The sequence below is a fragment of the Odocoileus virginianus genome, chromosome 18 (genome assembly GCF_023699985.2).
Source record: "Odocoileus virginianus isolate 20LAN1187 ecotype Illinois chromosome 18, Ovbor_1.2, whole genome shotgun sequence".
Classification (NCBI taxonomy): Eukaryota; Metazoa; Chordata; class Mammalia; order Artiodactyla; family Cervidae; genus Odocoileus; species Odocoileus virginianus.
The window spans coordinates 11,505,557-11,520,999 of record NC_069691.1 but is presented as its reverse complement, the minus strand read 5'-3'; the positions used below and the strand labels follow the sequence as shown (position 1 = coordinate 11,520,999).

Below are 15,443 nucleotides of genomic sequence, written 5' to 3'. Positions count from 1 at the left end.
AAGAGTCTTCTCCAACACCATAGTTCAAAAGCATCAATTCTTCGGCCCTCAGCTTTCTTTGTAGTCCAACTATCACATCCATACATGACCACTGGAAAAACCATAGCCTTGACTAGACGGACCTTTGTTGGCAAAGTAATGTCTCTGCTATTTAATATGCTGTCTAAGTTGGTCATAACTTTCCTTCAAGGAGTGAATGTCTTTTAATTTCATGTCTGCAGTCACCATCTGCAGTGATTTTGGAGCCTCCAAAAATAAAGTCTGACACTGTTTCCACTGTTTCCCCATCTATTTGCCATGAAGTGATGGGACCAGATACCATGATCTTAGTTTTCTGAATGTTGAGTTTTAAGTCAACTTTTTCACTCTCCTCTTTCACTTTCATCAAGAGGCTCTTTGGTTAAAAATATGTAATAAAAAAAAAAAATTAAAACACCAAATAAAGTCAGCTTAACTCTCCTTTTTCAATCTTTAGTGGGAAAGGTATACAATTATTTTATTTTTTAAGTATAATTAACATACAACATTATATTAGGCTTAGGTATATGACATAATGATTCAATATGTGTATATGCTGTGAAGAATCATGTCCGACTCACAAAGACTCGGACATGACTGAGCAACTGAACTGAACTGATCTGTTGTGAAACGAACACCACAGTAAGTCAAGTTAAATCCATTCAGTTCTTTTCTTATGGAAAGAGAATGTTGTAAATCTGGGAATCAGAGAAAGTGTTAGAAAGGATAATTTCTTATATAAAATTCACTGGAGTCAAATGACAAAGCATTGCTTCCACTGGTCATGTGTGGATATTGAGTTTCTGTGTGGACCTTTCACTGTAACAGTCATCATTTGATAGGATGTTATGTGAACTAGGGGCTTCCCTGGTGGCTCAGAGGGTAAAGAATCTGCCTGCAATGCAGGAAACCCAGGTGCGTTCCCTGGATCAGGAAGATTCCCTGGAGAAGGGAATGGCTACCAACTCCTTTATTCCTGTCTGGAGAATTCCATGGACAAAGAACCTGGTGGGCTACAGTCCATGGGATCACAAAGAGCCAACGATGACTGAGCAACTAACACTATGTGAACCAATGTGGAGGGACCGTGAGATGGGATGAGAATTGGGTTCTCATTTCTCCCTGCTCTGGACCATGTGGTTTTGCATAAGTCACTGCATTTGTCTAAGTCTCAGGTTCAATTGTGTTGGGGAAAGGGAAGGGACAGGCAAGTCTCTTGAGTTCCTGACGGCCTTCATACTCTTAAGGACAATGTCGCCATTGACATATAGGGACACCCTCTCATCAAACCCACGCTCTCCAAAAGAAATACAGTTTTATCTAAATCCAAGGAAAACTGTCCCACCAAACCACAGATACTTTTCATATTTTCAGAAATTGCTTCTTTCACCATCATAGCCATGGAGCTCTTCTGCCTCCATGACACCCCTAAAAGAGTGACCTCTCTGGGCAATCAGGCACACAGCATGAAACCTATCTCCAGAAAAATGTGCACATATGTGACTGCTGTATGCGGGGTAGATCTGCTTCTGTGCAAAGGACAAAGACTGTTAATACTGCCAGCCAGTTTGACCCTGAACAGGTGTAGCCAGTTTCAAGTGAGGTGCAGGGTTCAGACATAGTCATTAGATTTCATCTGGAAAAAACTGTCTCCAAAACACTTTCTGCATGCCCACTTCCTGAAATTAAAGTTCAAGTAGCAATGCCTTATACTTTTGACCAAACTGGGACCTGGAGAGGATTTTAAATTCAGGAATTTTAATCCATTAACTAAAAGTCCTCAACTTCTGTGTATTAATCAGTTTATTTTTTTGTTTGTATGAGGTAAAAATAAATAATCCAGTTTCCTCTTTTCATGATCATGATGATAATATGTAGCACATATATAATGAACCATCAGAACTAACTTAGTTACTCTGCACAAGTGACTTAACCTCTCTGTGTCTCCGTTTTCTTATTTGTAAAATGAGATTAAAGATAGCATTGATGTCATATGGTTATTTTGAGGACTGAATGAGATCAAATATAAGCCTGGTACATGACTCATAACCGATATGTAAGTGCTGTTGCTGTAGCTTCTGTGGGCAGAAGAAACTTTGTTTCCGCAGGGAAATGTTTTATCCAAGAAATGGGTATATTTGAACTAATCGCTGAGGAATGCATATTGTTTCAGAGGATGGGAGCTACAGGTTTAGGGAGGTGAAGTATGGCATTCCAAGTGATGGTGGTGATGATATATATATATATAAGAAAGTATAAACTGTATGCAGACTATGAATAATAGTTAGATTTGGCTGGATCCCACATTTGAGAAGTGAGGAAATGAGATAACACTGGTCACTCTCACTAAAGCCTACAAAAGAAATACATACATATTGGAGAAGGACATGTCAACCCACTCCAGTATTCTTGTCTGGAAAATCCCATAGACAGAGGAGCCTGGCAGGCTACAGTCCATGGGGTCACAGAGTCAGATACCACTGAGCGACTAAACGTGTATGTACATATATGGTCTTCTCTAGTGGCTCAAATGGTAGAGAATCTGACTGCTGGTTCAGGAAGATCCCCCCAGAGAGAGGAGTAGCTACCCACTCCAGCATTCTTGCTTGGAGAATTCCATGGAGAGAGGAGGCTGGCAGGCCACAGTCCATGGGTCACAAAGAGTTGGACATGACTGAGTGACTATCACTTACTATGCATATATATGTATATGTATGTATATATGTATATGCATATATACACATATATTTTTAAGCCCCATATGACTAGGGGAGGCAGCCCATCTGTTCTCTGGGCTTCACTTTTTTTTTGTCTCCTAAATAAGGAGGTTGGACTGGATGGTCGTTAAGGTCCCTTCAGTATAATATTCTTTGACTCTAGAAGAGAAAAACAAAGGTTCCTTCTAACATCTTCTTTTGCCTTCCAGTATTCAGTCTTGTGCAGTAGTTTTAAGGATTCTTTTAGATCTTCTGCCACTACAGTAAGTGAATAAACAGACAGATTTCTCCAGGCCTTACAGATTCCAATGAGTACTCGATGCACTATAGTACTGAATTTAGGGTGATATTCTAGTCCCAAAGCATACACTGTTTATAAACCCCACATCCAGGGGTCAGCATTCCCATTAGGCTTTCTGTTTCTGGCAGAACAACAAAACTATCGTCAATACAGAGGGGAATTTTTCTACTGTAGCAAGTTTCTAAATAAAAGCTTATATGAGGGAAAGTTTACACAGCCCTACTTCACAGTGTTAATAATTGAGATTTTTATCTGAAAGAAATCACTCCTAGTCACTCTCACTTTAGTAAGCACTATTAGGATACAGATTTAGGGGAAAAAAAAAAAAAAACCAGCTCTGTTGACTCATAGATAGAGTCTATGGAGCAAGCAAACTCTGATTGAGAGATCAGTGAAAACTGCCAAGGGTCATTTACAATGATTTTCATTGCTTTCTCAGTAAGATCAAAAGAGACTATGTCATGATTAATAATAGGATGTTTATGCCTGAAGCCTGCTTATTTTTTGTGCAGGACACTAGATGGCACATTAGAATTCCTAGCAGGTGGGCCTGGGATTCATCAGTTTCATCTTGAACAGCAGTCTGTCCAGTCACCACTTGAGTCCCTGCTCAGATGATGTGGCCTCGTGGTCTGAGCCTCCCCGTCCCCCTTCATATTTGGTTAGGAATTTGTTTTCCATTTAAATTTTCTGTACTTCCTTAAACTACAACATACGTGCTGAAAGTTCTTGACTCGTCAGTGTTTAGCTCAATGAATCAACATGCAATTAACATGCCAGTGTAACTGCATATGTTACATGCAGTGTAACACTGTCCAGGTAAGACCAAGCACCCCAGAAGCCCTGCTCAGGTTTCCTCAAGTAGGATATACCCTGTAAAATAATGCAAGAAGAGGCAAGATTACAGAAAACAGTCCAACAGATCATCCAAGGTTTCTAATTCCAAATCAATTCTCAAGAAATAGCTTCCTTAGGGAATAGTTTTCTACTTCAGCCTACATGTATCATGAGTATGTATTGTGTGCCAGATGCAGGGGAGGGAGCAAAGCATAATACACAGTCTTGGCTCATGAGTGGTTTCCTTGAGGAATCCCTGAGAGAGATCAGATTATTTCAACTCATGTTAGTCATTTATAGTTTGCTGGCATACACTACAGGTCCCAAACCCAGAAATTTTAGGGATTGTCTGTCAGATTTAGTCGATAAAAAGAGAGGTGTTGTTTTTTTGGCTATTCCATAAGACATTCAGTATCTTAGTTCCCCGACCAAGGATGGAACCCGTGCCCCCTGCGATGGAAGCTCTGAGCCTTAAACCACTGGACCAACCAGGGAAGTTCCAGAAGAGAGGTTTTGATGTTACTCCCCACTCATGAAGTTGCAAGTTGATGTATTGGTTAGGACTCTTGAGTTACAAGGAACAAGAACCAACTCCCACTAGGAAAAGCAAGAAGAAAATAATAAAACTAATGGAGAGAAATCTCATGGAACCCAAGGTCAGAAATCCAGCCCCCATTCAGGAAATGCTGGGACAAGAAATTAGGAAGCCTTCAGAATTCTTCATCTCACAAGTTTATCTTTCTTTAGGTACCTGCTTTCTTCTTCTCCCTCTCTGAATACCAGTTTTCTCTGCTTCCCTGGTCTTGGTGAAATATGGCTAGCTCTTAGCTCCTTAGGTCACTAGAAAGTAATTCAGAAAGCACATTTAGAAAGTAATTTGCTGGCTCTCCATCTGATTCCAGATTCCAATCCCAGCTGAAGCAAGTGTCCGCTTCCACTTTAGTCAGCCATTCCCAGAGTAGAGAAAACAGCCCGTACAGCATGGATATCAGGATGGTGTAAGGATGGTGGAAGAGGGCTGTGTCCTGAACAGATACCTCAAATTCAGTGTTGGAAGTCTAAGCCAAATATCTAGAGTTAGCTAAACAAAAACTCCAAAAAGAGTGAATGGAGAAGACGAATGAATGTGTGGCCTCACTGGATATTTCCTGTCTCTGTCAGTGCTTCTGTGGTTTCTTCTGCTTTAATCAAGCCATTGTTGACTTCTTGCTTCATGTTGGAGGGCATCATGATGGCTTGAAAGCCCACATGAACATGATCTCCAGTTTTCACCTTTGCATGTTACCTTTTTTCAACATCAAATGTGCCAATTATAAAATTGTGGGCTTTCTCATAAAACCACCTTCTCGAAAGAAGCATAGGATTATTTTCTCTTCTCAAACAGCTATTTTTCTCTTTGTAGACCCCTGTAGGTATAAGCTGAAGCTTCCTTCTTACAAGAAATGTTTATCATAAGAGAGTGAGATGAGTAGATGTGTGTGAAAATGCCTTTTTCTAGACCCTCTGTCTATTCCTGCCATGAGTATTATTTAAACATGATGAAATCTCATGAGGATTTGAAATCAACTACCCCTTCCATCTCCAAGTGCTTCTAGATCACCATCCCGGCTATTTAAAAAGTTGTTGAACCTTCAACTGCTGCTGAGGCTTCTCTGAGCTCCTTTCGACATGGGGGTTTCCCAGCTGCAGTCAGTACATAATATCTTCTCAACCTAGGGTTTGAACCCACTTCTCCTTTGTCTTCTGCATTTGCAGGAGGATTCTTTACTACTGAGCTACCTGGGGAAACCCCAACACACAATACGTGTGTGTGTTCTCAGTCACTTGTCATGCCCGACTCTTCGCAACCCCATGGACTGTAGCCCACCGGGCTCCTCTGTCTGTGGGATTATGCTGGCAAGAATACTGGAGTGGGTTGCCATTTCCTCCTCCAGGGGATCTTCCTGACCCAGGGATCAAACCTGCATCTCCTGCAGCTCCTGCATTGTAGGTAGATTCTTTACTGCTGAGCGATCTAGGAAGCAAACATACAATATATAGAGAATCAATTTTGGTTGCTTGGTTAGGAGCTAAGCTGGTTTCCTGTCCTCTGTGTTATTTGGCTGAACAAGCATAACCTTGATTATTTTTCTCTCCTTGAGGGAAGCATTACTGTCATAGGTGGTTTGTATTGACTCACGTAACCCTTACAACAACTCTCTGAGGTAGGGACTGTCATAATTGTCATCTGACAGATAAAGAAGCTAATAGGTTAAGTGACTTGTCCAAGATAACACAACTGTAAAGAGCAAGTCGGGGATTCAAACGCAGACAGTCAGGCTCATTGAAAGCCCATATTTTTATCACTAGACTAATCCTCTTTATGTAGTATTTGTGTTTCATAGGGAACTCAGGAAATTTCATTACTTGTCTCTCACCAAAGTAATAGAACCAAGCAAATGAAACCTTCCCTCTCTAGACATGATAATTTCTTATCAGCCTCCAGAAAAGGAGCTAGCTTGACACTCAGTTACCAGGACTGTTTCTTATATTATAAAGAATTTACTTGTCAATTTAAAAAAAAAACAGTTGTAAATTTATAAGATTTGAACCTCTTAACAGTGCTTCTCAAAGTCTATTCTATGGACCCAGTGCACCAGTATCCTCAGGATATGTATTTCAAACATGAAATCTGGGCTCCACATCTAGGTTTCATGAAACAGAATCCCTACAAGTGGATTGCAGTAATCTGCATTTTTAGGAAGCACCCCAGCGATTCTTGTACACACCAAAGATTGACAAGCATTACAGAGTTGCATCTGGGTGTTTTACGAACTCTGCACATCATCAATTCAACTGCAGATGATTATAGAAAGCTTTCAAAGCCTCTGTGCATTCGGTAGCTATTTCAGGGAGAATTGTAATGTGCAAGAAGTGTTCCGAAATTGTTACAGTCTCCTTCTGTGTAAACCAGCTGGCTAAGAAAGCTTGAATAATTTCCCAAGGGACTCTAGTGAGTGGACATTTGTACACTCTTTACCTATGAAAATATAGAAAAGACACAGCTTTCCGCCAGGATTCAAATCAAATCTTTCAGAATGGGATTCTGATCATCTTTCTTAAAATTCTTCCAAAGACCTTAACAGAGACCGTGAGACCTAGCATAACCTGACTATGCAGCCTCCCCAGCTTTATCCTTAAACATGCTCACCCACTGCCCCAGGGACACTGAACTTCTTTTAGTTCTAATACCACATATGATCCTGGAACATATTATACACCCCCCAGCCCCAGCATCTGGTTAGCTCTCTCTCTCTCCCTTCAGAGCCCAGCTTAAATGGCCCTTTCTTAGAAGTGTCTGCCTTGAAGAAGTCAGAGCATCCTATTATCTACCACTTCTCCTAGCATCGTTCCTCCATGGCACTCGCCATAGGTTTTCAGTCTGCTTTTGACTGTGGTCATATTCTTCTGTCTCCCCACATAGATTATAAGCATATCACTACTGTTTTGTGAATTCTGGTGTCTAGTAGAAGTGTCTGCTACCACTTTAAGTACCTCATAATGTTGAAAAGTCCTGATTCTCAGTCTAAAATTTAACATTCATTCTGTAAAGATTCTACAGTTCTTTTTTTTTTTCCATTTCTATCCCTATGACTAAATGGCAGTGAACTGAAAATTCTGAACCCGACTTCTTTGTGTGTTCTAGATCCCTTTAATGAATATGTCAACAGCTCTAATCCTGGTGCTATTTTTAAATGGCTCATAGTATGGTTATATAGTCATTAGTTGTTAAAAGGAAAGTTAATGAAAGAGTGGAAATTTCTGATTTTGAAAAGTCACAAAGTAACTAATTATCTATTTCCTCCTTTACTTCAAAGGCTGAACTGGTTTCTTATTATTGAATAGGGTAGGGAGAGCAGTGAGCCTAATTGGTGATTAGATGGGTTTATTTTATTTCATCATTGCTTTCAAGTGTACCTTTGGTCAACTATATGAACTATCAAGCTTATCTTTTGTAAAAGTATTATCTATATGAGAGTATTTCATATTCCCACAGCAATTTGATCACAATGATACTTCGTTTTAAGCAATTTTGACACTAAATGATGGATTCTAAGTGTTTCAGAATTATAAGTGTGTTAAAAGCTAGAATTGTCCAGAACCTGAAGACATACATAGCATTTAACAAACTATGGGTATTTTAAATGATTAAAACACTGTCTTCTGAGTATTTAAATTTAAAAAAATTATATCTTACATGATACTAACATATCAAAACCTAACAGTTATAAGTGGATGTTCTCAAAAAAAATAAATAAGTGGATGTTCTCCCATGACTTTTTAAAACACCTCCCCAAGGAAGCTGAGTGCCAGTGACCTCCCAAATTCTCCCTTGATTAAATATAGGTTTCATTTTATGCATTAAAGTGGCAAAGGATTAGAAGGATAGTGGCAGGCTAGTGACCTTGACAGCAAAGCAGTCCAGATCACTGTGAATTACACCTCATATGATTTATGTTGTACCTTTCTAACACTGTCATCGTCCAAAACTAAACATCTGACATTCATGTTTAAAAATCTATGGGAAATGGTAGATAAGGATATTTGCTAATTGTGTTTCATGCCTACAGTATTCTTAGCACTTTCATATTAATTTCATCACTTGGTTTATACAACAACTCAATGAAATAGATGCTATGAGTAAGTCCATTTTACAAATGAGGAGACTGAGACACAGTGTGTGTCACAGACACACAGCCATTTAGCTGTTTTAGAACCAGGATTCCAACCTAGTCAGCCTGCCCAGCCAGCACCTCCTCCTAATGATTAGACTAAACTCCCTTCCATACATACTTTCTATAAGAACAATGAACTAGGAAGCTTGGTCCTGCTTTCTTTCCTTCTTATTTTCTCTTTAGAGAGTGGGGGAGGAAGGTGTTTTGTTTTGTTTTGTTTTGTTCTAAAGGAGAAGCTGAAAGTGAGCCCTCTTTCTTTTTGAACATCTTTTTCCAAAGTCAGTTCCCTTCATCTGGGGCCAGGAAGGACACTGATTCAGGAGACAGAGCGCTAATGAGCTTTCCTCTTTGTCTCCTTCCCTGTCTCTCCACTCTGCAGCTAATAGCCAAGATACCAACCATCACAGCAGTTTGCAACTTGCACGGGGAGAAGCTGCAGGTATTTAAGCAATCGCATCCAGACATAGTGAATACACTCTTTCCTCCGTTGTACAAGGAGCTCTTTAATCCTGACTGTGCCACCGTCTGCAAGTGAAGGCGACAAGCGAACTGTCTCATAGTCGTGGAATGCATCACCATTAAGACAAAAGCAATGTGTTCATGAAGACTTAAGAAAAATGTCACTACTGCAACATTAGGAATGTCCTGCACTTAATAGAATTATTTTTCACCGCTACAGTTTGAAGAATGTAAATATGCACCTGAGTGGGGCTCTTTTATTTGTTTGTTTGTTTTTGAAATGACCATAAATATACAAATATAGGACACTGGGTGTTATCTTTTTTTAATTTTATTCAGGTATGTTTGGGGAAACAACTGTTTATAGAATTTTATTGTAGATATATACAAGAACAGAGCAGTACTTTACATGATTACTTTTCCTGTTGATTGTTCAAATATAATTTAAGAAAACTCCACTTAATAGGCTTACTGATTTCTATGTTTTTAGATAGGCGATGCATGTGTAAATTTGTAGCTGTCTTGGAAAGCACTGTGCAGGTATGTGATAAGTATATAATATCTGAGAATATTATATATGACTATTACTTATACACACACATGCACTGTGGCTTAAAATATCATACCTACTAGCAAAGGAGGTTCAGTCAGGCGCTCTTATGTTATTTACCTTCTGTGTTATATGTTACCTTTATGTTAGACAATCAGGATTTTGTTTTTCCAGCCAGAGTTTTCATCTGCAGTTAATAGCAGAATGGTACCAATTCAGAAATAAGTCGACAAAGGAATAAATATAACGCATGACCTCTGTAGAAAAACTCTGTTTCAATCAATGACATCAAAGCCTTGTCAAGATGGTACATATTGGGGAAAAAAATAATAATAACTATTTTGAGCCATTTTCCTGTTTTAAGAATTAGGCCACAGAAAACATTGTGGAGTCCAGGGCCTTTTTGACCAAACGACAGATATATCCTATTTTTCATCAGGACACAAAAACCACCTTTTTTTCTTTGAATTTCAAGTTGTGAGAGAAACTTGATTTTGGTGCTTATTGTATCTTCAACAGAGAAATACAGCCGGTAGATTATGACCACCAGCAATTTTTTCTAAAAAAAATTAGAGTAAAAGAGTAAATCAGAACCCAGGGTCCTAATACCATTTCATGTAAACTTTTTATCTCTTTTGCAAAGAATTAGAAAGAGAACATACAAAGCAAAGAAGTAGTTCTTTATGTTCATTCTCTTTAATAAGTTTGTTAGAAAAAAAGCAGCAATAAATAAAGGGGGAGGCAGGACTTTCTATGTTCTTCTAGTCTGGGACCTCTAATTTTTTCAACTCAAAAATGCTATATTATAAAAATATAGCAAAACATTGATATATTAGAATAAAAGATCTGTGTTATTCTACAGAACGAATGCACCCCAAAGCCAAAACCATTTCTGGTGCCGTTTGAAATTGCATCATCCATCTACCCTGGGGTTATTCTTTTAGCAACTTTTAAAAGTACAGAATGCCAGAGGTGAGATCAGGATTAGACAACGGATTTCCTAATACAAGATCTCACTTCCCCACTTGCCCTCCAATCAAAGTGATCACCAGAAAAACATAAATCCCAAGGAGTTTGTTCTGCCTGTGTTCTGGAGGCCTATGACTTTAGTCTCATTTGACCCCAAATAAGAGTTTTTAAAAGGGATCTAGAGAGGAGGTTTGTGTATAAGACAGGGAAAATTATGATCTGTAAGTGTAGCCTGGCCATCAACTCATGAAGACCTGCCCTTATCTCCTTGTCTAACACACACACACACACACACATACACACACACACACACACACACACACACACACAAATGCACACCTGCTTTGTGAAGTTTCCATCAATGGAAACTGATTTTTTTTAATCTCTTACGCTCTCCTGAAGTTGGATGGTTGACAGCCATCTCCAAGATGCCACAGCACTGCTCAATGATGATCAAACAGTAGTGTTCATCTTGTCTTTTAGAAAACAGAGCCTTTTCCCACCTCATGATTGATGAATTCCAAACCAATGGAGAAAAAAGGCTTTAAAATAATGAATCCCTTTTTCAACTACTGTTATATTCAATTAATTTAACTACACTGAACCCAATTACCTTCAGCGTCTAAGAAGACAGCTGTAGACTGCTTACTATGCTGCTACAGGGACTCAATTCTTTTCGGTGTAAATGTCACTCCTGTTAGCTCTTTGTATAAAGAATTAATTCCAAGAGTCATATTTCCTTCTAATGGAAAGATTACTTTACTGATTGCTAGGAAAACAGGGTAATGGAAGGCACTCAATTAAACCAAGCTGTTTCCAAATGCAATGTATGTTTTATGATTGGCTTGTGATAGGCAATGCTTAATGTGTCTGCTTGGCGTTTCCCTTTGAGCTTTGAACTTATGTCAAACTTTGCTTTCATTGTTCAGTTGGACTAGTGTTTCCTATTGTCAGCCTGTAATTCCTGCTCAGTTGCAAAGGGAACCATTTGTTTCCTCCAATTTACCTTAGAGGATTTAAATTGACTCAATTGATGAAGTGGCTGAGAATTTTCCCTCCCTTGTCCCATGGGTGATGTAGGAAAAAGATTGTTCCCCACATCTGCCTCAGGAGGTCCTGGATTTGAATTTGTGTTGTTTCCACTGGTGCAATCATGTCATTGGGACGGCATGAACCTTTTGAAGCTAGGGGACAGGAAACAGCTAACAACTGAACCAGAGCAAAACAGTGGAAACCAGTAGCACTCAGCCCCTTGCAGTTGAGGAAAGAGATTTCCAATTTTTGCCACAGTTGCCAGATCTGTCCCTTGACAGACAGCCAAGTCATGTGTTCAGTGGTAACAAAGTACCTTTAAAAGCTGCCCTTTGAATGTCTCCTGTGACTACCTCTGGAGGTATTTTGAAATTTTGGTTAACAACTTTCTTGACCACATGCAACCTTTGTCCCTTCCCCATGAAGACTAACGGGTGTTTGCAACACATTCATGATAAGGTGTGCGCTGGAAGAAAGGACCCAGGATCTGTGCTTTTCACTTCCTGCTTCGTAAATGACAATCACTGCTTGATGCAGATGTTGCACTGCTTCCACTCAGGGATGTTTTGTTTTGTTTTGTTTTTAAAAAACAAGGTGCACCAAGAAGGAGGGGAAAAACAGGAAAATGACCACAAAATGTAAATGGCACAAATTAAACATGCCAATGACAGAACCACTCTGACAAGGCTTTCAGACCAATGAGGGGTAACTTCATGCTGTAAGCTGAATTTACTTCTGTGTTTGGACTTGCTGAAAAATTGCTCATGAGTAAGAACAACTTAGCTTCATTTTCTAAAATCTCCTAAGAGCCAAATGATCCAGTTGCCCCATTTATAGGAATATGTATCTCCCAGAGAACCCAAGCTTCCTATACAAGTCCTATACAAGTCAGTGGCATTCACCACCTGACAAAGGAGGAGACTTGTGGTCTGTGAAAAGAAAGGCAAGTTTTTGAGGGAACATAGGAGAATAAGGAATTCCACATCTGGCCTAACATCTCATCTCTGTCCCAACTGTCTGTGACTCTGGTCCTCTTTGTATTCCTTTTTCTGCAGCTCTTTTACCCCCCCAAAGATTGAAAACTGAGGGTGGAGATGTATTTGACAAACATACCCTTTCTGGATTTCCCTTATTTTAAAAGTGTCTTCAGGACTTTGGACCACTCAGTAGGTAAAAACAGACAATACAGGGGTCTCAGGTAATCAGATTTCTTTGATAGAATCTAAGAGACTCTGGATGTTAACAGTAGGTGCCAGTAGGCATTAGTTCATGTCCTATCACAGTTGCCTGCTCAACACACAACTTCCCAGCAGTCAAGCTAAACTGCTTGTAGAAAACTTCGCACATGGATAGTCAATTCACGCTCACTCTCTATAGTCCCATGTGTACCAGACTTGACTGCAAAAGCAATCTTATGTCCCAAGGACACAACTTAACAGCTTTTTTCAAAGTCATCAGTCAGATGCAAATTATGTCAGTTTCATTCTGTTTTTGTTTCCATTTATCATAGAAGCATGGAAAAATTCTACTGCTATTGGAAATTAGAAGAAATAACATTTTCCTGATTCCTTTCTCTCTGGAAGCTACTACAATTGGCAGTAAGTTCAGACAAGGGCATCTGTGCCCTGACGGAACCACCGTTCAAGAGAACAGCAATAACTTGAAAGTGTGCATCTGTAGTGACACTCTGCACAGAGTCCCCTCTAACGAGAGCGGAAGTCCCACCATCTGCTTTAGATGAAGTGGTATTTGATTTTCTGTTCCCAACTGCTAATCCAAACAGCAATCTGATATGGGCAGCCACGTGTGTCTTTAGACAAGAGCTGGCATCCTTTTGGGGTTGGTGGTAGGGGAGTATCTCAGGACCAGAGAAACATGTTTGTTTAAAGCTAAGGTTAAAAATTCAACAGTCTAAGAGGGCCAGGGAGTTGATGCAAATGAGTGAAGCAGTCTGGTGGGAAGCTAGCAAGGATATGCCCCAATGAAAAGGGGCATCCAAGAGTCTAAAGTTTCTAAATCTTATGCAATCTCTTGAGTCGTAAATGTCAGTTGATTCAAGGCTTAGTGCAGACCAAACAAACATGTCTCAGGGCAGAAGGCAGTCACAAGCCCTGAAAATCCAATCTCGGGGCCTATCTGACTGGAGCAAGTCCAACCAGATACAACTCTGGGTGACATTAGAGTCGGGTTCAGGGGCAAGAGGTCTTGCTCTTCTGACACTTAATTTGATTTCCATATTTGACTAGAGGATATAGTAAGAGGTCGGCTTTAAAAATGGCAAACAATCTGAAAATGAAAATAATTTCATGATGGCTTATAAAAGACACTCTGTTTTGCCCAAACTTTCAGCTTCATAGAGTCAGGTGATTGGATTTCTTGCCACTTTCTTGTTCTGGAAGTCCAATGCACAATTTTTATGCTTTTGAGTCTTGGTGTGCGTCTTTAAATGTGCGGTTTCATAATCTGCAAGTTCTTATTTTTCCCTTGGTTGTGTCTAAAGAATGTATTCCACAGTCACGGTAACGTAGTCCTCCATTGTTCTGAAGTGAGGGACTATGGATTTCTTTGCAGCCGATAGGGGTGGTCTGTTCGTGCACTTTTTTCCTTAGCTGTTGAAATTCCTCCGAAGCGAACTGGCCATAGTAATCTTTCTTTGCCTCCGGCGTGACTGTAAGCACGACCTCCAGTGGAGCAGACAGAGCAGCTGAGTGATGGTTCTTACCGCCAAAAATAAAGCACAAGGTGACTGAGATTGAATAGACCCGGCTGGGGGAAGCGCAGGGGCTGTGCGCCCCCGCTGGGCAGCGTGATCCTCCTGTTCAACCACACTCTTCAGGCAGTGGAAACCACACTCTTCAGGCAGTGGCTGATGGAGGGCAGAGGCCTGCCTGGGTCATGACCGAACACAGACACACACTAGTGTCAGAGAAGCTCCGGACCACACCCCCAAGACGGTACCGTCTGCTTCATCTGATTCACACACACACACACACACACACACACAGGAATGAAAACTACACCTATAGAAAATTGAGTATGTATTGTAGAAATGTAGAGGAAAATAAAAATATTTTTTCAGATGTAATTACTTTTAATATATGCTTGTGGAAGGTCTAATATGATGTATGCTGTCTCTGTAATTTTTGCTGTAAATAACTGGAGACAGTGAATACACTGATTTTTATATGTCTCTGTTTAAGCATAAGACTTTGTAATGATTTTTTTAGAGGGGGAAAAACCAACAAAGAGCGAATATGTACTTGCTTCCTTTCTGCGTGTTACGTACTCCTCAGAAACTGGTTGTAATGGTTTAAGCATCTTGATGGGTCATTGGTGTTAAGTGTATGCTTCCTTTTGTAAGACAGCTGAGAAAGGGACAGGGCTGTCAATGAAATCTGCTCCAAAGAATCTGTATTGAAGATTTCCCTAAGACCTGTAAACTCTATCTAAACCAGACAACATGAAAAAGGAAAATTTTTAAAAAAAGAAAAAAAAAAATGTTGCCTGAGTAAGTCCTCTTTCCTCGTAGCAAACGGCTTAGTCCATATCCTTTCTGCACGGAATAGCTTAAGGAAAACAAACTCTGCTTTCTGATGAACAAAATATTTTTGTACACATTTATTTCGTATTAATAACCTAAGGTCAGATCACTCATTTGCTGAAGCCATAACTGACCTTTACCAAATAAATGTTGTCAAGAACCTGGGGAGGGTGGGGGGAAACTGAGAGGGCGGAAAGTTGAAGGTGTCATGAGCTGTAACAAGACAGGCAGGAGCAAGTCTGATGCGTCTGATGCTTTTCCTGCATCCCAAACACAACTTTAAAAGGCTAATATTTTATGATGA

At 39.8% G+C, this 15,443-nt stretch overlaps 1 protein-coding gene across 1 annotated transcript in view; it reads left to right on the top strand.

Moving 5' to 3' along the window:
• The window catches only part of RORB (RAR related orphan receptor B), a 204,130-nt gene extending 189,018 nt beyond the window's left edge, over nt 1–15,112 (top strand). The window contains exon 10 of the mRNA XM_020915474.2: nt 8,968–15,112. Within this exon, the coding sequence (XP_020771133.1) occupies nt 8,968–9,123 (156 nt within the window). The 3' untranslated portion in view covers nt 9,124–15,112. The remainder of the gene's footprint in view (nt 1–8,967) is intronic.
• Nucleotides 15,113–15,443: the final 331 nt, after the last annotated feature.